The sequence below is a fragment of the Anomaloglossus baeobatrachus genome, chromosome 6, assembly GCF_048569485.1.
Source record: "Anomaloglossus baeobatrachus isolate aAnoBae1 chromosome 6, aAnoBae1.hap1, whole genome shotgun sequence".
In the NCBI taxonomy this organism is placed as follows: domain Eukaryota; kingdom Metazoa; phylum Chordata; class Amphibia; order Anura; family Aromobatidae; genus Anomaloglossus; species Anomaloglossus baeobatrachus.
In genome coordinates, this window is record NC_134358.1 from 368,840,959 (window position 1) to 368,867,219 (window position 26,261).

General features: G+C 44.2%; 1 protein-coding gene across 2 annotated transcripts in view; it reads left to right on the forward strand.

Moving 5' to 3' along the window:
• The window catches only part of ADCY1 (adenylate cyclase 1), a 1,189,286-nt gene that overhangs the window by 759,764 nt on the left and 403,261 nt on the right, over positions 1-26,261 (forward strand). For both annotated transcript variants that reach the window (XM_075315022.1, XM_075315023.1), the window contains one exon: positions 12,435-12,576. In XM_075315022.1, the coding sequence (XP_075171137.1) occupies positions 12,435-12,576 (142 nt within the window). The remainder of the gene's footprint in view (positions 1-12,434; positions 12,577-26,261) is intronic.

Genomic DNA, 26,261 nt, shown 5'->3' on the forward strand with positions numbered 1-26,261 from the left:
ACTAGCACACACTCAGTGTACCTAGTGGCATCCTATACGTGGCTATTGGACTTTGCTATAGTCCCACTAGTGCCAAGACATTTGCAGCACGTCTGCCTGCGTTGCACACTCCAACTAATTATAACTAAGCCATTATACTAGCACACACTCAGTGTACCTAGTGGCATCCTATACGTGGCTATTGGACTTCGCTATAGTCCCACTAGTGCCAAGACATTTGCAGCACGTCTGCCTGCGTTGCACACTCCAACTAATTATAACTAAGCCATTATACTAGCACACACTCAGTGTACCTAGTGGCATCCTATACGTGGCTATTGGACTTTGCTATAGTCCCACTAGTGCCAAGACATTTGCAGCACGTCTGCCTGTGTTGCACACTCCAACTAATTATAACTAAGCCATTATACTAGCACACACTCAGTGTACCTAGTGGCATCCTATACGTGGCTATTGGACTTTGCTATAGTCCCACTAGTGCCAAGACATTTGCAGCACGTCTGCCTGCGTTGCACACTCCAACTAATTATAACTAAGCCATTATACTAGCACACACTCAGTGTACCTAGTGGCATCCTATACGTGGCTATTGGACTTTGCTATAGTCCCACTAGTGCCAAGACATTTGCAGCACGTCTGCCTGCGTTGCACACTCCAACTAATTATAACTAAGCCATTATACTAGCACACACTCAGTGTACCTAGTGGCATCCTATACGTGGCTATTGGACTTTGCTATAGTCCCACTAGTGCCAAGACATTTGCAGCACGTCTGCCTGCGTTGCACACTCCAACTAATTATAACTAAGCCATTATACTAGCACACACTCAGTGTACCTAGTGGCATCCTATACGTGGCTATTGGACTTTGCTATAGTCCCACTAGTGCCAAGACATTTGCAGCACGTCTGCCTGCGTTGCACACTCCAACTAATTATAACTAAGCCATTATACTAGCACACACTCAGTGTACCTAGTGGCATCCTATACGTGGCTATTGGACTTTGCTATAGTCCCACTAGTGCCAAGACATTTGCAGCACGTCTGCCTGCGTTGCACACTCCAACTAATTATAACTAAGCCATTATACTAGCACACACTCAGTGTACCTAGTGGCATCCTATACGTGGCTATTGGACTTTGCTATAGTCCCACTAGTGCCAAGACATTTGCAGCACGTCTGCCTGCGTTGCACACTCCAACTAATTATAACTAAGCCATTATACTAGCACACACTCAGTGTACCTAGTGGCATCCTATACGTGGCTATTGGACTTTGCTATAGTCCTACTAGTGCCAAGACATTTGCAGAGCGCATCTGCCTGCGTTGCACACTCCAACTAATTATAACTAAGCCATTATACTAGCACACACTCAGTGAACCTAGTGGCATCCTATACGTGGATATTGGACTTTGCTATAGTCCCACTAGTGCCAAGACATTTGCAGCACGTCTGCCTGCGTTGCACACTCCAACTAATTATAACTAAGCCATTATACTAGCACACACTCAGTGTACCTAGTGGCATCCTATACGTGGCTATTGGACTTTGCTATAGTCCCACTAGTGCCAAGACATTTGCAGCACGTCTGCCTGCGTTGCACACTCCAACTAATTATAACTAAGCCATTATACTAGCACACACTCAGTGTACCTAGTGGCATCCTATACGTGGCTATTGGACTTTGCTATAGTCCTACTAGTGCCAAGACATTTGCAGAGCGCATCTGCCTGCGTTGCACACTCCAACTAATTATAACTAAGCCATTATACTAGCACACACTCAGTGAACCTAGTGGCATCCTATACGTGGATATTGGACTTTGCTATAGTCCCACTAGTGCCAAGACATTTGCAGCACGTCTGCCTGCGTTGCACACTCCAACTAATTATAACTAAGCCATTATACTAGCACACACTCAGTGTACCTAGTGGCATCCTATACGTGGCTATTGGACTTTGCTATAGTCCCACTAGTGCCAAGACATTTGCAGCACGTCTGCATGCGTTGCACACTCCAACTAATTATAACTAAGCCATTATACTAGCACACACTCAGTGTACCTAGTGGCATCCTATACGTGGCTATTGGACTTTGCTATAGTCCCACTAGTGCCAAGACATTTGCAGCACGTCTGCCTGCGTTGCACACTCCAACTAATTATAACTAAGCCATTATACTAGCACACACTCAGTGTACCTAGTGGCATCCTATACGTGGCTATTGGACTTTGCTATAGTCCCACTAGTGCCAAGACATTTGCAGCACGTCTGCCTGCGTTGCACACTCCAACTAATTATAACTAAGCCATTATACTAGCACACACTCAGTGTACCTAGTGGCATCCTATACGTGGCTATTGGACTTTGCTATAGTCCCACTAGTGCCAAGACATTTGCAGCACGTCTGCCTGCGTTGCACACTCCAACTAATTATAACTAAGCCATTATACTAGCACACACTCAGTGTACCTAGTGGCATCCTATACGTGGCTATTGGACTTTGCTATAGTCCCACTAGTGCCAAGACATTTGCAGCACGTCTGCCTGCGTTGCACACTCCAACTAATTATAACTAAGCCATTATACTAGCACACACTCAGTGTACCTAGTGGCATCCTATACGTGGCTATTGGACTTTGCTATAGTCCTACTAGTGCCAAGACATTTGCAGAGCGCATCTGCCTGCGTTGCACACTCCAACTAATTATAACTAAGCCATTATACTAGCACACACTCAGTGAACCTAGTGGCATCCTATACGTGGATATTGGACTTTGCTATAGTCCCACTAGTGCCAAGACATTTGCAGCACGTCTGCCTGCGTTGCACACTCCAACTAATTATAACTAAGCCATTATACTAGCACACACTCAGTGTACCTAGTGGCATCCTATACGTGGCTATTGGACTTTGCTATAGTCCCACTAGTGCCAAGACATTTGCAGCACGTCTGCCTGCGTTGCACACTCCAACTAATTATAACTAAGCCATTATACTAGCACACACTCAGTGTACCTAGTGGCATCCTATACGTGGCTATTGGACTTTGCTATAGTCCCACTAGTGCCAAGACATTTGCAGCACGTCTGCCTGCGTTGCACACTCCAACTAATTATAACTAAGCCATTATACTAGCACACACTCAGTGTACCTAGTGGCATCCTATACGTGGCTATTGGACTTTGCTGTAGTCCCACTAGTGCCAAGACATTTGCAGCACGTCTGCCTGCGTTGCACACTCCAACTAATTATAACTAAGCCATTATACTAGCACACACTCAGTGTACCTAGTGGCATCCTATACGTGGCTATTGGACTTTGCTATAGTCCTACTAGTGCCAAGACATTTGCAGCGCGCATCTGCCTGCGTTGCACACTCCAACTAATTATAACTAAGCCATTATACTAGCACACACTCAGTGAACCTAGTGGCATCCTATACGTGGCTATTGGACTTTGCTATAGTCCCACTAGTGCCAAGACATTTGCAGCACGTCTGCCTGCGTTGCACACTCCAACGAATTATAACTAAGTTACATTGTCAGGGATATTTATTCTTTATTATTCTGCTGTTAATAAAGCTAGACCACCACTGCAATCTTCACCACCTCTCAATTTTTACTACCACATTTTCAGTCCACAATCTTGTCGCAATCAACATGAGTGGCAAAATGACAGATGCTGGTGGAAAGGGGAAGAGGCGTGGTGGAAAAGGCAAAAAAGGTTTTGTCAGTGGGGAAGGTGCCAAAGCTCCATTATCATCTGCTGAAGATAGACCATCTACTAGCAAAAGTAAGATGTCTACTACTTATTGTGGACAATCCGATGTGCTCCCTTTTTTACGGACACGAACAAGAGGAGCAAAGGTAGATGATGGGCAAAAAAGGAAAATGCTTGAATGGATCTCAAGTGGTCCAACAAGTGCCCTCTCAGCCACTTCAAGTACCGCATCCAAAAAACACCATTCCTCTGAGTTGTCATCCCAATCACACTTGATTTCTCCCAGCTCTGAAGTCTCCATCAGCCCTGCACAGTATGGTGGAACTGAGATGGCTGAGTCTGCAGAGCTGTTCAGTCACACTATAGCCTGGGAATCAGAGGTCTGCTCCCAAGCTACAGTGAGTACAGAACAGGAAATGGTCTGCAGTGATGCCCAGAACCTTTGTGACTCAGATTCAGGCCGTGAGGACCAAGTTTCTGAGCATAATGTTGACCCTTTGTCACAAACTGTAACACCTGTGGTTATAGACAATGAGGAACATACTGATGAAGATGAGACGCAGATACCCGATTGGGATGACAACTTAAATATTCGGTCAGGGCAAGAAGAGGCTCGGTCTGAGGGGGAGAGGAGTGCGAACACAACAATTGATGATGACGTTCTAGATCCCACCTACTGTCAACCCCCAGTCAGGCACTCGAGGAGGTCAACAGAGGCGGTGGAGGAGGATGCAACCGACGACGAAGTTACCTTGCGCCTTCCTGGACAGAGTCGGAGCACTGGTAGCACGTCTACAACTGCATCCTCAGCCACCACTCTGCCTATGAGCATTATTCGGGGTGGATCAACAGGTCGCATGGCCTCTAAGCCTTGCCTAGCCTGGGCCTTTTTTCACATCGAAAAAGATCGCCCAACTCATGTGATATGTAACATTTGTCATGATTCTGTTAGTAGAGGTCAAAACCTCAGCAGTTTGACAACTTCTTCCATGAATCGTCACATGAATAAATATCATAAGTCCCGGTGGGAAGCTCACCGTGCTGCAATGCCGGCTAGCGGAGCGAACCATCCACCGCCCGCCCCTTCCAGTGCATCCGCGCGCTCTTCATCTTCTAGGACTGTGGGGACAGCTGTCACACCTGTTTTTCCACGCAAAACTTCCACCACTGTAACCGCAACAGGCAGTTTGCTTGTAAGGTCGTCAGTTGGTTTGGAAGGGGAAACAAGTGAGTGTGTACAGCTCTCTCAGACATCGATAGCACCAACGTTGGATGAAGGCAACATCATGTCTCCGCCTGCACTTTCCTCACAAACCTGCATTTTTCCAGGGACACCCTACTCAACACCGTCTACACACAGCAGCCAGATCTCTGTCCCTCAGATGTGGTCAAATAAAAGGCCACTTCCTCCGACCCATGACAAAGCTAAGAGGTTGACTCTATCCCTCTGTAAGCTGTTGGCTACCGAAATGCTGCCTTTCCGCCTAGTGGACACACAGGATTTTAGAGACCTTATGTCTGTCGCTGTGCCCCAGTACCAGATGCCTAGTCGCCACTACTTCTCTAAGAAAGGTGTGCCCGCGCTACACCAGCATGTCGCACACAACATCACCGCTTCCTTGAGAAACTCTGTGTGTGAACGGGTGCATTTCACCACCGATACTTGGACCAGTAAGCATGGACAGGGACGTTACATGTCGCTGACTGGGCACTGGGTAACTATGGTGATAGATGGTGAAGGGTCTGCTGCACAAGTCTTGCCGTCCCCACGACTTGTGTGTCAATCCTCTGTCTGTCCAAGTTCCGCCACAGCTTCTGCATCCTCCACCTCATCTGGGTCCTCCACCTCCGCCCCAAGCCTGCCTGGTCAGGCCACCAGCGTTCTCACTGCGCAGAAGGAATCACGCACGCCTCATTACTATGCTGGCAGCCGAGCGCAACGGCATCAGGCGGTCTTTAGCTTGACATGTCTTGGTAATAAGAGTCACACAGCTGAGGAGTTGTGGTCAGCTCTGCGGTCCGAGTTTAATAAATGGTTGTCTCCACTCAACCTGCAGCCTGGTAAGGCCGTGTGCGACAATGCTGCAAACCTGGGTGCGGCCCTTCGCCTGGGCAAGGTGACACACGTACCTTGTATGGCTCACGTGTTGAACCTTGTCGTGCAGCAATTTTTAACACACTATCCCGGCCTAGATGGCCTTCTGAACAGGGCACGAAAACTGTCTGCTCACTTCCGGCGTTCAAGCGCCGCAGCTGAGCGACTTGCATCGCTACAGAAGTCTTTCGGCCTGCCGGTTCATCGCCTGAAATGCGATGTGGCGACACGCTGGAATTCAACTCTCCACATGTTACAGCGACTGTGGCAGCACCGCAGAGCCCTGGTGCAATACGTCATGACGTATAGCCTGGGCCAACGAGATGCAGAGGTGGGGCAGATCACCCTGATGGAGTGGTCTCAGATCAAGGACCTATGCACCCTTCTGCACAGTTTCGACATGGCGACGAATATGTTTAGCTCTGACAATGCCATTATCAGCATGACGATTCCAGTCATTTACATGCTGGAGCACACGCTAAACACTATTCGGAGTCAGGGGGTGGGACAACATGAAGGGGAGGAACTACAGGAGGATTCATATGTGCAAGGGACAACAACATCACCAAGGTCCAGACGTTCATCATCACCAACGCAGCAGGCATGGGACCATGGGGAACAGGGATCGACAAGGGCGCATAGTAGCAGGCGAAATGTTGAGCAAGGTGCAGGAGAACATGAAGAAATGGAGGACGAACTGTCCATGGACATGTAAGACTCAGCGGATGAGGGAGACCTTGGTCAAATTTCAGTTGAAAGAGGTTGGGGGGAGATGTCAGAGGAAGAAAGAACGGGTAGCACCTCTATGCCACAAACACAGCGTGGACTTGGTCCGCATGGCTGCGCAAGACACATGAGTGCCTTTTTGTTGCACTACCTCCAACATGACAGTCGTATTGTCAAAATTAGAAGTGATGATGACTACTGGATTGCCACACTATTAGATCCCCGGTACAAGTCCAAATTTTGTGACATAATTCCAGCCATAGAAAGGGACGCACGTATGCAGGAGTATCAGCAGAAGCTGTTACTCGATCTTAGCTCGGCTTTTCCACCAAACAACCGTGCAGGTGCAGGGAGGGAATCTCCCAGTTGTAACTTGACAAACATGGGACGGTCTCGTCATCTTCACCAGTCTACCCGTACCAGTAGGACCGTATCTGGTGCCGGTAACAGCAATTTTATGGAATCTTTTCATAATTTTTTTAGACCCTCTTTTGCAAGGCCACCAGAGACAACAAGTCTGACACATACTCAACGGCTGGAGAGGATGATACAGGAGTATCTCCAAATGAACATCGATGCCATGACTGTGCAACTGGAGCCTTGCTCCTTTTGGGCTTCAAACATAGAAAAATGGCCAGAGCTCTCCAGTTACGCCTTGGAGATTTTGTCGTGTCCAGCTGCCAGCGTTGTCTCTGAACGTGTATTCAGTGCTGCTGGGTGTGTGCTGACAGATAAGCGCACGCGTCTGTCCAGTGACAATGTGGACAGACTGACGTTCATCAAAATGAACAAGTCATGGATCCAGAAGGAATTTACTACCCCTGTGTCATCCTGGGGAGAGTAAATGCTTGTGGATTTGGAATGTGCTTGATGCAAATCAAAACATCCTGTTTGCAACTAGGGCCCAAGTGCTGCCACTGATGGGGTGGGTGTCTGTGTGGCCCAATTTTTGGAAAAAAGGGAGACTCCGCTTGGAGTAACCCTTGCTTACATTGTTTTTAAAAGAAGCCAAGATGAACAAGTCATGGGTCAGCAAAGACTTTGCTACCTACCCCGGTGTCATCCTGGGGACGGTTAATTATGGGGTATTTTTGAATGTGATTGATGCAAATGTAGCTGTGAAGTGTACAACTAGGGCCCAAGTGCTGCCACTGATGGGGTGGGTGTCTGTGTGGCCCAATTTTTGGAAAAAAAGGGAGACTCCGCTTGGAGTAACCCTTGCTTGATGTGTTTTTAAAAGAAGCCAAGATGAACAGAGCTGGGATCAGCAAAGACTTTGCTACCTACCCCGGTGTCATCCTGGGGACGGATAAGAATGGCGTATTTTTGAATGTGCTTGATGCAAATCAAAACATCCTGTTTGCAACTAGGGCCCAAGTGCTGCCACTGATGGGGTGGGTGTCTGTGTGGCCCAATTTTTGGAAAAAAAGGGAGACTCCGCTTGGAGTAACCCTTGCTTGATGTGTTTTTAAAAGAAGCCAAGATGAACAGAGCTGGGATCAGGAAAGACTTTGCTACCTACCCCGGTGTCATCCTGGGCACGGATAAGAATGGCGTATTTTTGAATGTGCTTGATGCAAATCAAAACATCCTGTTTGCAACTAGGGCCCAAGTGCTGCCACTGATGGGGTGGGTGTCTGTGTGGCCCAATTTTTGGAAAAAAAGGGAGACTCCGCTTGGAGTAACCCTTGCTTGATGTGTTTTTCAAAGAAGCCAAGATGAACAGAGCTGGGATCAGGAAAGACTTTGCTACCTACCCCGGTGTCATCCTGGGGACGGATAAGAATGGCGTATTTTTGAATGTGCTTGATGCAAATCAAAACATCCTGTTTGCAACTAGGGCCCAAGTGCTGCCACTGATGGGGTGGGTGTCTGTGTGGCCCAATTTTTGGAAAAAAGGGAGACTCCGCTTGGAGTAACCCTTGCTTACATTGTTTTTAAAAGAAGCCAAGATGAACAAGTCATGGGTCAGCAAAGACTTTGCTACCTACCCCGGTGTCATCCTGGGGACGGTTAATTATGGGGTATTTTTGAATGTGATTGATGCAAATGTAGCTGTGAAGTGTACAACTAGGGCCCAAGTGCTGCCACTGATGGGGTGGGTGTCTGTGTGGCCCAATTTTTGGAAAAAAAGGGAGACTCCGCTTGGAGTAACCCTTGCTTGATGTGTTTTTAAAAGAAGCCAAGATGAACAGAGCTGGGATCAGCAAAGACTTTGCTACCTACCCCGGTGTCATCCTGGGGACGGATAAGAATGGCGTATTTTTGAATGTGCTTGATGCAAATCAAAACATCCTGTTTGCAACTAGGGCCCAAGTGCTGCCACTGATGGGGTGGGTGTCTGTGTGGCCCAATTTTTGGAAAAAAGGGAGACTCCGCTTGGAGTAACCCTTGCTTACATTGTTTTTAAAAGAAGCCAAGATGAACAAGTCATGGGTCAGCAAAGACTTTGCTACCTACCCCGGTGTCATCCTGGGGATGGATAAGAATGGCGTATTTTTGAATGTGCTTGATGCAAATGTAGCTGTGAAGTGTACAACTGGGGCACAACTGCTGCCACTGAAGGGGTGGGTGTGTGTGTGGCCCAATTTTTGGAAAAAATGGAGACTCCGCTTGGAGTCACCTTGCGGTGTTTTACATGATTTTAGAAGGGCGTGCCATGCCTATATCTGTGTGTCCTCCTCTTTTTCCTTGTCCAGCTGTTTTGTTTTCGCATGAGTATATGTCCTTGTCACTTTCCCATGTGTTGTGAGTTGTTTGTGACCTTTTGGACACCTTTGAGGGTGTTTTCTAGGTGTTTTTCTGTGTTTGTGATTGCCTGCCATTGTTTCCTATGCAGTTCGAGTTCGGTTCGTCGAACGTTCGACGAACCGAACTCGAACGGGTGGTCCGTTCAGCGAACCAACCTCGAGCCGAACCGCGACCGGTTCGCTCATCTCTACTAACTACTCGAGCACTCCAGGCAGGGTGACATTGATGGGTTATTATCCTTCTCCTGTGCGCGCGCGCCGCTCCTAGCATTTCCGGGTGCACGCACCCTGCGGCCTCGATTGTGCGGTTGCGCATGCCTGTATGACGTCAACGGGGGATTTCCCCCTAGACATGCGTATACCAGCCTGAGTGCTGCTGGATTGCGTGCACAACATTCCGGGTGCCGGTTGTGACGTGTGCGCCGCATGAAGAGAAGATGATTCACCTGTGAAGGTCCCAATCACGCACATGACACCTACCACCACATAGATTTAAACGGACCCTTGCGATCTGCCAGACACCTTCCCTACTCTGCTGAAGAAGCTGCCTACGCGATACGCGCGTGCAGGACGGGTCGGCTCTGTTTCATTGTGCCCAGCTTGTGAGACCATCTGACTGCTTTCCTATGGGTGAGTCACCACATGCAGGATACTTAATCCTTTATTGCTTTTGCTACCGGCGTCTGATGATTCACTTGTAGTATGCTGCAGTTTATTGAAAATTCTATACTCACTGCTTATTGAATCTGCGGATGTTTTTCATCACATATAGGATATTTTAATCCTTCATTGTTGCACTTACTAATGTTGGATGAATCACCCGCAGATCATTAGCCTACATACTGATGTTCTCCTTTATACCATATTTTACACATGATCGCCTCCCATAATTACCATCTTGTTATTTAGTGCTGGACACTTGATTACTCCCCCTTTATAGGAGTCCCCTACAGAAATGTCATCTCATGATTGTGTTTTTATATATCTTTTTGTAAGTTTGACTTTTTTGTAAACAATAAAAGTGATATTTTTTGAACATAGCACTCCTTGTGTGTGTACTTTATTGTACGCATCCTTTTCTAAAGGGAGGGTTAGCCTGGCCAAAATTGTGAAAAACTCCCTCAGCACACCACATCATCCAGCACCACCATCTGATACAATCTGTATTAGCAGGAGGCAGCGTTTCAACAACATGGTGGAAGAGTTTGTGTTGACATGTCTCCACGTACTGAGTGATGAGTGTGTCTCTTTTAACTTCTGGGTCTCCAAATTGGACACAGGGACTGAGTTTGCTCTTTATGCCTTGGAGGTGCAGGCAGCAATGACTTTTCTGTTCCTTTGGCTGACAAGAGAAGTATACTAGCTGCACAAATGCCTTTGTTATACACCTTATTTTTTTCATTCTATTTGCTATTCCCAATATTTTGGGGACTTCCCAAATTTAAAACAAAAAAAACAACATGTTGACTATCCCCTCCACCTCTTCCTCTTCTACCTCATCCTCCACTTTGACCTCCTCCTCCTGGTTAAAGTTTATTGTGGAGACACAATGTTCTTGATGAAGAGGCCGTACACAAGTGAGGAATGAGTTCCTTGGCTGCAGTGAAGGACTCTGTTAACCCTGTCGTGCTCTGTGCTTTGTCTCCTGTCCTCACAAGGACATTGCCTAGTGTGGTCTTTCCCACTAATTGACATTCCTCTTGTATAGCCTGCCAACACATTTAATCCACCATTTATGGTGGGTCTCCTCTGGGGAGATATTATTAAGGTGTAATGAAACCCCTAGTTTATGGGCACCAAAATTCATACAGGGAATAAGGGGGTTAATCTTTTGTCAAATCTACCTCCCAAAAACTGACAGCTGTTCAGCAAACCTTGGTTCTTCATTAAGTACATATGGTGAGACTGAACCAATTTTTTTTATATTTGAGCACTGGAATACTTTGATCACTTTATCACTTTATACAAGGATTGTCTATATGCAAAGGTATTTTAAACAGCTCTATTAAAAGTTATATTTTATTATTACACTGTGTCTCTGCTAGAGATATCATTATGGTTTGGATACAATAGATTGGCTTTATGACATTACATCACAGATCAGGGGGTATGGCTTGCTTCTGGTATTTACTAGCCACCAAACCCCGAGAACAGGGAGTGTGGCTGAGGCTTAGCCTACTCCTGGTGTCTAGTACATCCAGGCCCCTGATAATATCTATTTCCCTGCAGCTTTAGAACTGGGAGAATGGCCACACCCCCCAAGGTGTGATTTAGTGTCACAGAAGAGAGGGGGGGCACCAAGGAGCAGCTCCAGCGTTATACTAAGTTACAGGTACTGTAAGGGCAGGGACCATCCCTATGGATCTCATCTTTATAGTTTTTCAGTGCATTTCTATTAGAATATTATTTATCTCCTCACAGTACTCCTTTATAGGAAAGCTCTATGAAGGTTCCTTTTTTAGTTTGTGGGTGCTCAGGTGGAACATTTACGCCACAATTGCCCAACTGACTATCGATAATGACTGGGATTCAGCTAGCCTCTTTGTGACTCCTTTAACAAAACAAATTTTTAATGCAGACAGCGCTTGTGAACGTTAAATGCGAGGGGTAGAATAGCAGGAAAAGTAAGACTTGACAACAGCTATTTATGCTTGTTATTAATCTCTAAAAATAACCTGGACTCATTTAGCAAGTAGTGTCATCTAAAATAGCAGGCTGGAGTTCTGCAGATTACAGATGTGACTGGCTCCGTGTGCAGCTCCGTGGAATTATCTGCATAGGGAGTACAGGAGCTGCCTGTTATTGACGTGTATGGACCAGTCATAGTGGTTATTATTGAATTGGTGTGCTGTCTGTTGAGCACAGAGGGACCACATAGTGACAGAAAATACGGCCGTCTGAATAAGCTCTAGGGCCATATTTACACATTATCGACACTTTGCATTTTTTTACGTCCTCGTAGTAGAACTGCAAAATTTTTTGATACAATTTTGAGAAGCAATGTGTTTACACAACTGCATTGCGGTCACAAAAGCAGCCTAAATGTAATAGGCCAAGTCACAATTTACTAGGAATGTATTTCATAAGCACACAGAATTGTACATGTTGACAAAATTAATCTGTTTTTTTTTTCTTATAGGAAAGTTCATATAACAAAGACCACCTTAGAGTGCCTAAATGGGGATTATGAAGTTGAGCCCGGTTATGGTCATGAAAGAAATAGTTTTTTGAAAAAACATAATATTGAAACATTTTTTATTGTGCCATCACATCGAAGAAAGGTATGCTGTATTACTTCAAATCTTCTCACAATACTTTCCCACCCAGTCATTTCAAAATATCAAAACCACTGTAGAAAGCACTGCTTTTATTTAGGGAAGTATTGCATATTTGTGCTTACATATTTGTTTCAGCCATTTTCTTACAGTAGATAAAAAAAGAAAAGTATAAAAGATAAAAACCTTGTAAATGTTGCCATTGATTTTCACCCATATCTTACATACTTAAAAATACCTCATTTCATGCTTTGCTATTTCCTTAAATGCCAGCAATTTATCTACCTTATTTGTGTATCAGGGCCATAAAGCATACAGAAGGCTTTCATAGATTTCCATGTCAATGTCATTATTTACCTAGCACAGAAAAACAGGGACCTAAAAAAGAGTCTAACGTTAGACCCCTTAATAATCTCTTCTATAATGCCCCACACTTTTGGAGACAACTCACTAGGGAATTCAAAGTGTTCAGAAAGAAACAGAAGTAGGTCAGACAAGTTTGGAAGAATCAGAAAGGAGCCCAATGTCGCTTGACAATAAAAACACCATTCATTCGGGGCTATCGCAAATCACTTCATTGTTGCCAAAAATCTTAACCCATCTACTACTACAAAATGATAAATAATTTTGAAAAATAATTTTGATGCAATGTTGTCACATAATAAATGTTATTTATTAGCTATATTTTATAGTAAACTACCCGGTTTAAGAGTTCAAACATTTCGAGTTTGAATATTTAAAATTTTCATAAATAGTTGCAAAATATATAACCTGACCTTACCACTAACATGAATTACAATAAGTCATGAAAACACAATGTCAGAATCACGGGAATATGTAGACACATTCCAGAGTTCTTACCTCATAATGTAACACAAGAGATTTGAAAATTGCGGCTTGGTTATTAAAGGGTTATTCCAGTGGCGTAGCTAGGGTTTCAGCTCAGGGGGGGCAAAACATCTGAGTGGGCCCGTTACCAGGAAACCATGATAACTACGGTGGCGCAGACTAATCGTGGGTATAGTGGACCTCGGCAGATGACACTGATGTTACCGCTATATGGTGACTATATAGTGGTAGATATCGGTGCTGCAGCACATACAAGAGATCACAGTGCTGTTATAGATGGTGACTTACAGCTGACGTTCTTTCAGATGGAGTTGTTCACCTTTTCCGTCTTTTCCATCTGGCCCAGACCGACATGACAACTTCTTCCAGCCACAACTCATCTACAGAAATTACAACAAAGACATATTTGACTCCTCACACTTCCGGCACCGAACCCCATCTAATCCCAACCTGCACAAACTCCTCATCCTGCCGTCACCCCAATACTGAGCCACTGCTGCCGTGTGTGTCCCTATTACTGCACCTGCTGTGTGCACAAACACCATGCTCCTCTTACTGCCACACATAATAATGCCACCACTGTGCCCCCACATAATAATGCCACCACTGTGCCCCCCACATATTAATGCCACCACTGTGCCCCCCACATAGTTATGCCACCACTGTGCCCTCACATAATAATGCCACCACTATGCCTCCACATAATAATGCCACCACTGTGCCCCCACATAATAATGTCACCACTGTGCCTCGCACTTAATAATGCCACCACTGTGCCCTCACATACAGTTAGGTCCAGAAATATTTGGACAGTGACACAAGTTTTGTTATTTTAGCTGTTTACAAAAACATGTTCAGAAATACAATTATATATATAATATGGGCTGAAAGTGCACACTCCCAGCTGCAATATGAGAGTTTTCACATCCAAATCGGAGAAAGGGTTTAGGAATCATAGCTCTGTAATGCATAGCCTCCTCTTTTTCAAGGGACCAAAAGTAATTGGACAAGGGACTCTAAGGGCTACAATTAACTCTGAAGGCGTCTCCCTCGTTAACCTGTAGTCAATGAAGTAGTTAAAAGGTCTGGGGTTGATTACAGGTGTGTGGTTTTGCATTTGGAAGCTGTTGCTGTGACCAGACAACATGCGGTCTAAGGAACTCTCAATTGAGGTGAAGCAGAACATCCTGAGGCTGAAAAAAAAGAAAAAATCCATCAGAGAGATAGCAGACATGCTTGGAGTAGCAAAATCAACAGTCGGGTACATTCTGAGACAAAAGGAATTGACTGGTGAGCTTGGGAACTCAAAAAGGCCTGGGCGTCCACGGATGACAACAGTGGTGGATGATCGCCGCATACTTTCTTTGGTGAAGAAGAACCCGCTCACAACTTCAACTGAAGTCCAGAACACTCTCAGTGAAGTAGGTGTATCTGTCTCTAAGTCAACAGTAAAGAGAAGACTCCATGAAAGTAAATACAAAGGGTTCACATCTAGATGCAAACCATTCATCAATTCCAAAAATAGACAGGCCAGAGTTAAATTTGCTGAAAAACACCTCATGAAGCCAGCTCAATTCTGGAAAAGTATTCTATGGACAGATGAGACAAAGATCAACCTGTACCAGAATGATGGGAAGAAAAAAGTTTGGAGAAGAAAGGGAACGGCACATGATCCAAGGCACATCACATCCTCTGTAAAACATGGTGGAGGCAACGTAATGGCATGGGCATGCATGGCTTTCAATGGCACTGGGTCACTTGTGTTTATTGATGACATAACAGCAGACAAGAGTAGCCAGATGAATTCTGAAGTGTACCGGGATATACTTTCAGCCCAGATTCAGCCAAATGCCGCAAAGTTGATCGGACGGCGCTTCATAGTACAGATGGACAATGACCCCAAGCATACAGCCAAAGCTACCCAGGAGTTCATGAGTGCAAAAAAGTGGAACATTCTGCAATGGCCAAGTCAATCACCAGGTCTTAACCCAATTGAGCATGCATTTCACTTGCTCAAATTCAGACTTAAGACGGAAAGACCCACAAACAAGCAAGACCTGAAGGCTGCGGCTGTAAAGGCCTGGCAAAGCATTAAGAAGGAGGAAACCCAGCGTTTGGTGATCTCCATGGGTTCCAGACTTAAGGCAGTGATTGCCTCCAAAGGATTCGCAACAAAATATTGAAAATAAAAATAGTTTGTTTGGGTTTGGTTTATTTGTCCAATTACTTTTGACCTCCTAAAATGTGGAGTGTTTGTAAAGAAATGTGTACAATTCCTACAATTTCTATCAGATATTTTTGTTCAAACCTTCAAATTAAATGTTACAATCTGCACTTGAATTCTGTTGTAGAGGTTTCATTTCAAATCCAATGTGGTGGCATGCAGAGCCCAACTCGCGAAAATTGTGTCACTGTCCAAATATTTCTGGACCTAACTGTAATAATGCCACCACTGTGCCTCCCCATAGTAATGCCACCACTGTGCCCCCCACATAATAATGCCACCACTGTGCCGCCACATGATAATGCCACCACTGTGCCCCCCACATATTAATGCCACCACTTTGCCCCCCACATAGTAATGCCACCACTGTGCCCTCACATAATAATGCCACCACTGTGCCTCCACATAATAATGCCACCACTGTGCCCCCCACATATTAATGCCACCACTGTGCCTCCACATAATAATGCCACCACTGTGCCCCCACATAATAATGCCACCACTGTGCCTCCCCATAGTAATGCCACTACTGTGCCCCCCATAGTAATGCCACCACTGTGCCCCCCACATAATAATGCCACCACTGTGCCCCGAAATAATAATGCCACCACTGTGCCTCCACATAATAATGCCACCACTGTGCCCCCAAATAATAATGCCACCACCGTGCCTCCACATAATAATGCCACCACTGTGCCTCCACATAGTAATGCCACCACTTTGCCACCCACATATTAATTCCACCACTGTGCCCCAAATAATAATGCCACCACCGTGGCTCCACATAATAATGCCACCACTGTGCCCCCAAATAATAATGCCACCACCGTGCCTCCACATAATAATGCCACCACTGTGCCTCCACATAGTAATGCCACCACTCTGCCCCCCACATATTAATTCCATCACTGTGCCCCCCACATATTAATGCCACCACTGTGCTCTTTACATGGTAAAATGCCTCATTTGTGCCCTCTAAATGGTAACATTTCCCCCTAGAAAATATTAATGACCTGTGTAAGTGCCCTAGAAAGGTGCCCACATATTGTTCCTAGAAAGTAATAGAGCCCCCAGTGTGCCTTTCATGGTCACAATACCCTGACTTCCCCTATAACAATAATGGTTCCTAAGTGTCCACTTAACATTTAATAATGTCCCTCCCATGTACAGCTCCCCTATACACAGTATGAAGCCCTTATACCTCCCCTATACACAGTATGATGTTCCCATGGCTCCCCTATACACAGTAAGATGCCTCTACCCCTTCCCTATACATAATATACCTCTACACCTCCCCTATACACAGTATGATGGGCCTACAGCTCCTTACAGACACCCGCGTACAGCCGTATACACATACACACACCTGTGTACAGCCGTATACACATGGACACACCTGCGTACAGCCGTATACACATACAGACATCTGCGTACAGCTGTACACACATACACACACCTGCATACAGCCATATACACATACAGACACCTGCGTACAGCTGTATAAACATACAGACACCTGCATACAGCCATATACACATACAGACACCTGCGTACAGCCGTACACACATGCACACACCTGCATACAGCCACATACACACACATATATACAGACACCTGCGTACAGCCGTATACACACACATATATACAGACACCTGCGTACAGCCATCTACACACACATATATACAGACACATACACAGATATAGTCACATAGAAGTGTATACATATTTGAAAACATTCACATACAAATAATCATACACAAAAGACAGACACAATCCTATACACTCAGACACACACTGGAGGTGCTTTTTACTTTTGATGATTGGGGGACACTTCTCTCTCGTGCAGCCACAGACTTGTTTCATGCCATGGTAAATCCCTCTAAGCTAAAGGACCTGTGGTAACGTCACACCTATGTGATCAGAAGGGGCAGGACCTCAGCAACGCAGGTGATGACAGAAAGAAACTCCAGGTGTCCTGGAGTTCTTTATGATAGAAGCGGGGACCGAGGTAAGACCTCCAGATGGAGGGTGCAGGGGGGCGCAGGGGGAGAGGTGGGGGCGAAGCCTACATGATTATAGTGGACGGGACGAAACATAGCCACGCCCACTAACAAAGCCGGTCACGCCCACTACCCAGTCAGCTTCTAATCACTGGGATGCAGCCACAACACTGGATGGAGGCAGCGCGCGCTGCATGACGTCATTATAACGCACGTGGCCGCGCACTGTGCATGCCAGCGGCCGGGTCTCCTGTACTATGCGGCGGTCAGCACTGTCTGCGCCTGTCAGTGTGGCCGGCCACATCTTAGTACAAGAGACACGGCCGTGCGCAATTCACTCTGCGCGGCCATGTGTGTTATAATGACATTATGCAGCAGGCGGCCCGCGGCCGGCCCACAACAATAGCTGGGAAAGCAGTCTGGGGGCAATTGCCTCCCCCCCGCCCGACGCTGAGCGATGACGTCACCACGCCGGGACTTTGTGTTCTGCGTGTGCGCTGTCATCAGCAGCAGCGCAGGGAGATCATGTCTCCTCCGCACTGCCGGAGAGGTTAACTATATCGGCGCGCTGTGCTTACTAATTTTGTATACTTTAATCTTGCTATTCAATTTGTATTCATACTTTTTTTTTCAAAATTGCAGAAATGGGGCATCAGCATCATTTTAGGCTAAATGTATATAATGAAAGAACATACTATAAATATGCAACTCATTTTCAACAAAAAAATAGTGCAAGGTACAAAAATCAAATCCTGCCAGATAGAGTTTTGTATTATCATGATTCTGTCTCGCTATAAAACCTCTTACATTTCCTATATAGACACCAATGTTGGGTATTTTCCCAAGTTATCTTGATCCATCTGGAACAAATTTTCTTTTAATAAAACATTACAATGCAGTTTGATGAATGGAAGGATCAGTGTAGAAACTGGACACTCAACACAATGCAGGCTAAATGAAACCGCTTGTCAGCCAATCCTTTGTTACAATATGGAAGGTTGGGAGTGCAGAGAAAAAGAATATCAGCTAGATAACTAAAAATGAGACCTGTACTTGCCCACCGGTTTACCCCAAGCTGAACATATAGTCATATTTACTTTTAGTGATTAGTGAATATAATTAGCTTTTTTACCTAGGTACCACAGACTGCACCACATTTATTCTGTTGACTGCTAACAACTTTATACTTATTAGTTTAAAATATTTGGAGAAGGGAGCACATTGGTACCTGCAAAATTCTCACTACCGAGAGCTCTGACAATTCATTAAATACCCAACTACAAAAAAAATAAAAAAAATTAAAAATTGCCATCTTTTTAAGTGTTTGGAGAATATATTGATTTTATATTTAAAAAGTATATAAAACATATATGCGGTTATATTGAGTAGAAAATGTATAACAGAACCCTTATGAGAGGCTAATAAAATGCAGTTTAACATAACAAACATTTAAATCCAGTTCAAGACAAATACCTATAAGATAGGGATAATGAAACATAAAACAAGTATCAATAATATAATCCAGGCGACTGGTATTATGAACTAATATGGATGCCATAAATTTGTATACTACAACGCAGAGATGGCATTAAATGATGCCATTGTCACCTATATGAGTTGTTCACAGCTTGTTAAATGGACACTGTTAGCATAAATGTAATTTAGCATGATGGTAGAATACAGCGAGTGGTAGAAATACCCATGGTTCTAGTTTTCACTTGCACAATGCCCAGGCATATTACTGTTGTGGACACTATAATTGTCCAGATTAATAGCAGTTTCAGGCATCCAGACCTCAGTTGGAACCACCACTTCCTATGTTTATTTTTCAAAATGCCCACACCTGTGGTTCCTCACCATATAGAATATTCCACTTCAGATTTTTCAACAGTGCTGTGGTATGTAGTTTTATACTGTTCAATACTGTATAATATTTGCCTAGCCAGACATGTTTATGTGTACTCCTTCTTCAATAGCATTTAATAAAAGACTCATCATTTTCACCCTTATATTCAGATGAAATAGGTGGACTGGATTGCCGCAAACCAACCCTGAACTAAATGTAGTTAATTACGGATTTGAACCTCATTTTTTGCTTCATAACTGGATTTTACGGATGTAGACACATAATGAAAACCTACCAAATTGTTGAATTTCAGACTAAAGATAAAGATACAACATTAAATATAAAGTACCAAGTAAAAAAGCATATAACATGTAAAAATTAACACAGCTGAACATAACACAAAAAAAGTAAAAAATGCATATAAAATGCATTATGAAATGCATAACAATGCAAAAATAAACACCACAAAAACCCATATAAAAAACAAAAAAGCATAAAAATAGGCAAAGACACAAAAAGCTAATATAAAACGAAGGAAATAAATAAATAATTAAAATAATAAAATAACAATAATGTGAGTTTACATGAGCCATGCCCGCAATAGTGGTATATAGACAATTTGAGACTAGATGTAGCTCATGATTTGGATTCCTTAATCTTTTTAAGTAAAACCGAAATTCTCCAACTCAGAGTTTAGCCCCTTAGGAAGAAGAGTCTCAAATTTATAGCTCTTTCTACACTTGGCTCTAGACATTTTAGCTATTTAGCTAATTCCCATCCCTCTAATCTCTCTTTACTGACCATAATGCTGTAAAGTGGATGCCCATTGGATCACACCCATGAGCGTACTTAAAGTGTAAGGAAAGGGAATGGTTCTCAAGCTTAATTCTACTATTGCGTACATTCTTCTATTCTTTTTTTTTTAAACAACTCCTTATGGTGTGTCTGATGTACTGTTTATGCTATGGCCCATGATTACTCAATCATGCAGATAGCTCCATAACTGTTTTAAGTCCAAAGTTCATAAATTATAAATTGAAATAAATTGATCAATGATCAAAAATAAATAACTTTTCTAGGAGTTTTTGTTAGTTTACAATTATTGCAACATGCACATCTAAAAAAAGCCTCATATATTAAAAAAGGGAGTACATCCCTCACATTTTTGTAAATATTTTATTATATCTTTTCATTTGATAACACTGAAGATATGATACATTGATACAATATAAAGTAGTCAGTGTACAGCTTGTATAACAGTGTAAATTTGGTGTACCCTTTAAATAACCCAATACACAGCCATTTTTTATGCTATACTGTATACAATAGTGGTGTGAAAAAGTTCCTGATTTCTTATTCTTTTGCATGTTTGTCACACCTACATAAATGTTTCAGATCGCCAAACCAATTTAAATATTAGACAAAGATAACACAAGTAAACACAAAATGAAGGTCTTTATATTAAGGGAAAAATAAATCCAAACCTACAGGACCCTGTGGGAAAATGTGATTGCCCCTAAATCTAATAACTGGTGAGGCCACCCTTATAGCAATAACTGCAATCAAGTGTTTGCGATAACTGACAATGAGTGTTTTACAATGCTCTTCTTGAAGAATTTTGGCCCACTCAGCTTTGCAGAACTCTTGTAATTAATCGCCTTTTTAAGGTCATGCCACAGCATCGCAATTGGATTAAGGTCAGGACTTTGACTAGGGCTGCCTGAAGTCATCTTAATTTTGTTCTCCTTAAGGCTATGTGCCCACGGGACAATGTACCCATGGATTGTGCCGCGGAAAACCCGCGGATTTATCTTGATTTTCTAGATAAATCCGCAGGTTCTAGCAAGTACAGACACTTCCCATGTTACTCTATGGGATTTGGGGAGTGTCTGTATCAATGATGCGGTATGTGCGGCTGCGGAATATGCTGCAGATGTCCCGCAGCTGCATGTAACTGTATGTCAATTATTCATGCGGAAATATCTGCGGAATTCCCGCTCCTCCACTATGGAGATTCAGGGCGGGAATTCCGCAGGTATATCCGCACTTGTCCCGCAGGTTTACCGCAACAAAAATGCTCCAATCCCGCAGCAATGGATAGCTCCAGATTCCGGGTAGCAGCTGCGGTAAACCTGCGAACAAACCTGCGGAAATCTCCGCGTGTACATTGTCCCATGGGCACATAGCCTTAGCCATTCAGAGGTGGACTTGCTGATGTGTTTCGGATCATTGTCCTGCTGCATAGCAAAATGTGCTTCAGCTTTGTAACAAACAGATGGCTGGACATTCTCCTTCAGGATTTTTTGGTAGACAGCAGAATTCATGAGTCCATTTACTGTGATACAGGAGAATATACTGGAGTATTATGGAAATAGAATAAATGTATTAACACCAATGGTAAAAAGAAAAGGGCTGGGGAGCTATGCACAACAAGGTAATGATGTTATCAAACAAAAGTTATGTTAGATGTAGATAAAGATGTTATCAAACAAAAACAATATCAAACAAAATACAGCATTTGATCAATATACAAACAGTACTAATCCATGTAAGGTGACAAGTGTAAGTACGTATATAGGCAATGTGAAAGTTTAAACGATCATCACTGTAAGGTATTCACAGTACATCAGTGGTCACACGCCAGTGATATAATTGGAATGCACAGTCCTCATAAATCTGCTATGGGCATGTAGGTAATTGTATGAAGAACATATGAAGAACAGCTGCAGCTAATACAATAATCACAATACATAACCAGAAAAAGTTATGAGGAGGACTGGTAATAATCTCTAGTTCAAACTCCCCAGTCACTTAGAAAAAGACCCCGGCAGGAACAAGGACGCATGTCTATCGTTCCAGGGCAAGTGCAGATGCCCATAAAATTCTGGAGCAAGCAGTCGGAAAGAGTGCGGGCACACGGGCATGCGCACAGCAATCTTAGAAACGGCAGAGAGTATATTGGGCACAATAGAGCTGGGTATGGGTCATATAAGCATCAGAACTTAGAGAATGACTATACATCAAAACAGAAGACATAAAATGTGTATGCAAACAGTTATATCATACATATGATGTCCAAACCTGTTTCATGAAGGGATGCTGATAAGTCCATCTCTTGTTTAAGTCATCCATGACGTTTATCTTATTATTTGGTGCAAGGATTCACACTCAAAGTGTCTGGCCAATACCACTATAAAATAAAATACAAGCAATAAAATATATACAAAAATTTGTATAAATCCAGGACAACGGAAAAAGGAAAAAGAAATAAGAAAAAAGAGAGAAGAAAAAAAGAAAGAAGACAAAAATAAAGAAAAATAAACTGCAAGATGAGAAACTTGTGTTGGACAACCACAAACATGGAGTACAACTAATTGTCTCTTTAGAGGGCTATTTGCATCTCCAAGATCCTATCCAAATATGTAGTAGGTGTAAAAATAATAATAGCAAATACCTCCAATTAGAAACGTAGTATAGTTCTTCTGATTCACTGTTGCTTACCTCATGTTCAGGGCATTGCAGGACCTTAGGTATGCATGGTTATAACCACGAGCAACTAACTGGCTGTGACTATATGTGTGGTCATAACTATGGATACCTAAGGTCCTGCAATTCCCTGAACATGAGGTAAGCGACAGTGCATCAGAAGAGCTATACTACATTTCTAATTGGCGGCATTTGCGGTTATTATTATGACACCTATTACATATTAGGATAGGATCTTGGAGATGGGAATAACCCTTTAAGACCCTTTGGCACCATCGTGTCTAGGGTAGCGATCCACTTTGATTCATATTGCTCTAGTAATTTATTAAGGTTGTCACCTTTTATCCCACCATGGATGACATCGTACCCCCTGACCTTAAGGGATTGGGGCTCACACCCATGATGAGACTTGAAGTGACGGGGCAGAGTCTTAAGAAGTGAATCGTCATCCACTGTCCTGGCCGCGCCAATGTCCCTCACATGTTCTCTCACTTTAATTCGAAGTTCTCTGGATGTGAAGCCCACATAGATAAAAGGGCATACACATGTGGAAAAATAAAATGTGAAGTACTACAAGATATGGGATGTTTAATATTATAAATATGTTTGCCGTCACTAGAAAGGAATGAGGTACATCGAAGGACATTGGCGTAGGCAAGACAGTGGCTTCCAGGGAAGCGTCCCTGTATGGGTCCTCTTGAATCAAAAGGATTTTCAAAATGAGGGAACTAATATATTTTTTTCTAAGATGGCTTTCAGATTCTGAGCCCATCTGGCTGTCATCAGGGTAGATTCAGATAGGGCACTGGCCAGCACCAGGTCCATTTTTAGGACTGCCTAGTGTATTGATAAAATGGCTCATACATCGGTCATCTCTGCCCCTTCGCTTCTATTGGGCGGCGGTTCAATGACGCTGCTGTGACATCGCAGAGCAGAGCAGGTATGTGCATGTGACGCTGCCGTAGCGATAATGTTCGCTACGGCAGTGATCACCACATATCGGCCGTACGATGGGGGCGGTTACTATCACGCTCGGCATCGCTAGCATTGGCTAGCGATGTCGAAGTGTGTAAGGTACCCTTTAGTCCTGTGTTGTGCTTACTGAGCATGCTCGGGTCTGATTTCTAGAACTGTTGTTCTGGCTACTGAGCATGCTCAGGCACTTCAGCATCAGAGGCTAGGTCCGGTAAGGATCTCATTGGGAATGTCCATATGGTGGCAGGTTCTGATAGGCCGACACACATCAGGTGTCCTGATGATGTGGCCACTCCAGACTGGATCGCGGAGGCTCGCCTCAGTGACACAGCACCTCACCATTGGTTATCAGACGATGACTGGTGAGGTGTTTGGGGTGTGGCAGCTATGATGTCATCAGTGACGGTGGCTGTTCCGGATAGGCCGCTGGTGATGTCGCTGATGACGTGGCACTCCGCTATTGGACCCTGGAGGTGCCATTGTGGTCCACCCTGGGGTTGGGGTGGACCCAGGTTATTAAAGGGGCTGGAGACAACATGGAGGTGCGCATTCTTCTCATATGCTCAGACAGAGCACTCCTCCATGTTTAGAGCCTTATTGCAGCATAAGCCTTTGGATTGGAAGCAGTAGGTAGGGATAGGCGTGCAGTGCCAGCCACGTCAAGACACCAGTGGCTGGGCACGATAGGGTCAGGCGCCGTGCTTCTATCCTACTGTTCAGTCCTCTTAGTGCAGCCCTGTTTGAGTTAACTGGGCTGCGGCTGCTGCACCACCTGTCGGGTTGTGCCTCCTACGTGCACGGTCAGCGTACCCCAGGACCTCTGTGACGTTAACAGGGAGTTCCTGGGCTAAGTGTATGGAACCTGTTATCCTCTTCGGCTTCACTGTCAACGCTACCGGTGTGACTACCTGGCCTGACGTGTCCTTCACACACGTAGCCAATCGAGAGGTGACCAGAAACGCTAATTGGGGAACCACTCAGTCTGACGTGTCCTACACGTGGCCGACAAGGCACTTTCGCAGTGGTCTTCCGATCAACGCTACCTGGTCACCACCCTGCCTGACGTTTTCCCTGCACATGCACACATGGTCGGTGTAGCGCCAGGTACACCTAAACGCTAACTGGGTTGTCATCCAGTCTGATGTGCCCCTACACACGGGACCGGTTCTCAGGTCTCCTGGTTTATCTCAGAGCCACCCAGCTCTGTATTCTCTGCCTAACCTTCAGGTTGCCAGCAGCTCCTTTGTCATCTGGAGCATGGTGGGCCCCGACTGGCAATTGAGATATTTACCACCTTATCCTGATCTGCCAATCCCCCCGTAACACATGGTCAACCATAATACTATGTTTATTTTGGGGCAATTAATGCAACTTTATTGGTGCCTGCCCCTACAGTTTTTGATATGTGGAGACTCCATGTTGGGTCTCCATATTGTGTGTTTCCTGTAGTGGCAGGGGTCTCAGAGCACCAGACCTCTACACCTGTCACCTATCTACTTCTTCATTTTAAATTAATTTAAAAGCTGTAACTGCTGGCCCAGACTCTGTCTCATGCATGGCCCATGCCTGACTGCTGTGCTATGGCAATATGGGTACTTGGGGTAATTGATGCCACTTTCATGGTGTCTGCCCCTATTTTTGGAAATGGGCACAGAGTTATCAACAAATATTTATTTCCAGTGATACTTGTGTGGGCCTCCAACACATATATATCCAAATTTCCGCTAAGATACTGCAGCAGGAGCACAAAATTATCAATCAGTATTTATGTGCTGAAATTTCTATTTGTGGCAGGCTGTAAGACCACAGATTTAGTTATGAGAATTTAGATGCTGAAATTTCAATCGCTGGCAGGACCACAGACATTGCAATCTCAATTTAGATGATGAAATGACAATTTGTGACTGGGCCACAGCTTTTGCAATCTCTGCTTAGATGATTAAATGGCAATTTGTTCCTGGACCACAGATTTTGCAATCTCTATTTAGATGGTTAAATGGCAATTTGTGCCTGGACCATGAAGTAGAAACTCAATTTAGATGATCAAATGGCAATTTTGACAGGACCACAGATATTGCAATCTCTATTTAGATGATGCAATGGTAATTTTTGGCTGAATCACAGATTTTGTAATGTCTTTTTAGATGATGAAATGGCAATTTGGGGTTGGCCCACATAATTTGCAATCACTGATGAAATGTCAATTTGTGGCACACAACTTTCCCTACACTGCATGTCCCTGCACCTCTGTATTCTACCCTTTTGCCTTCCTATCAATCTGAACTAGGTAAAATTAAACCCCCTAGCTAAG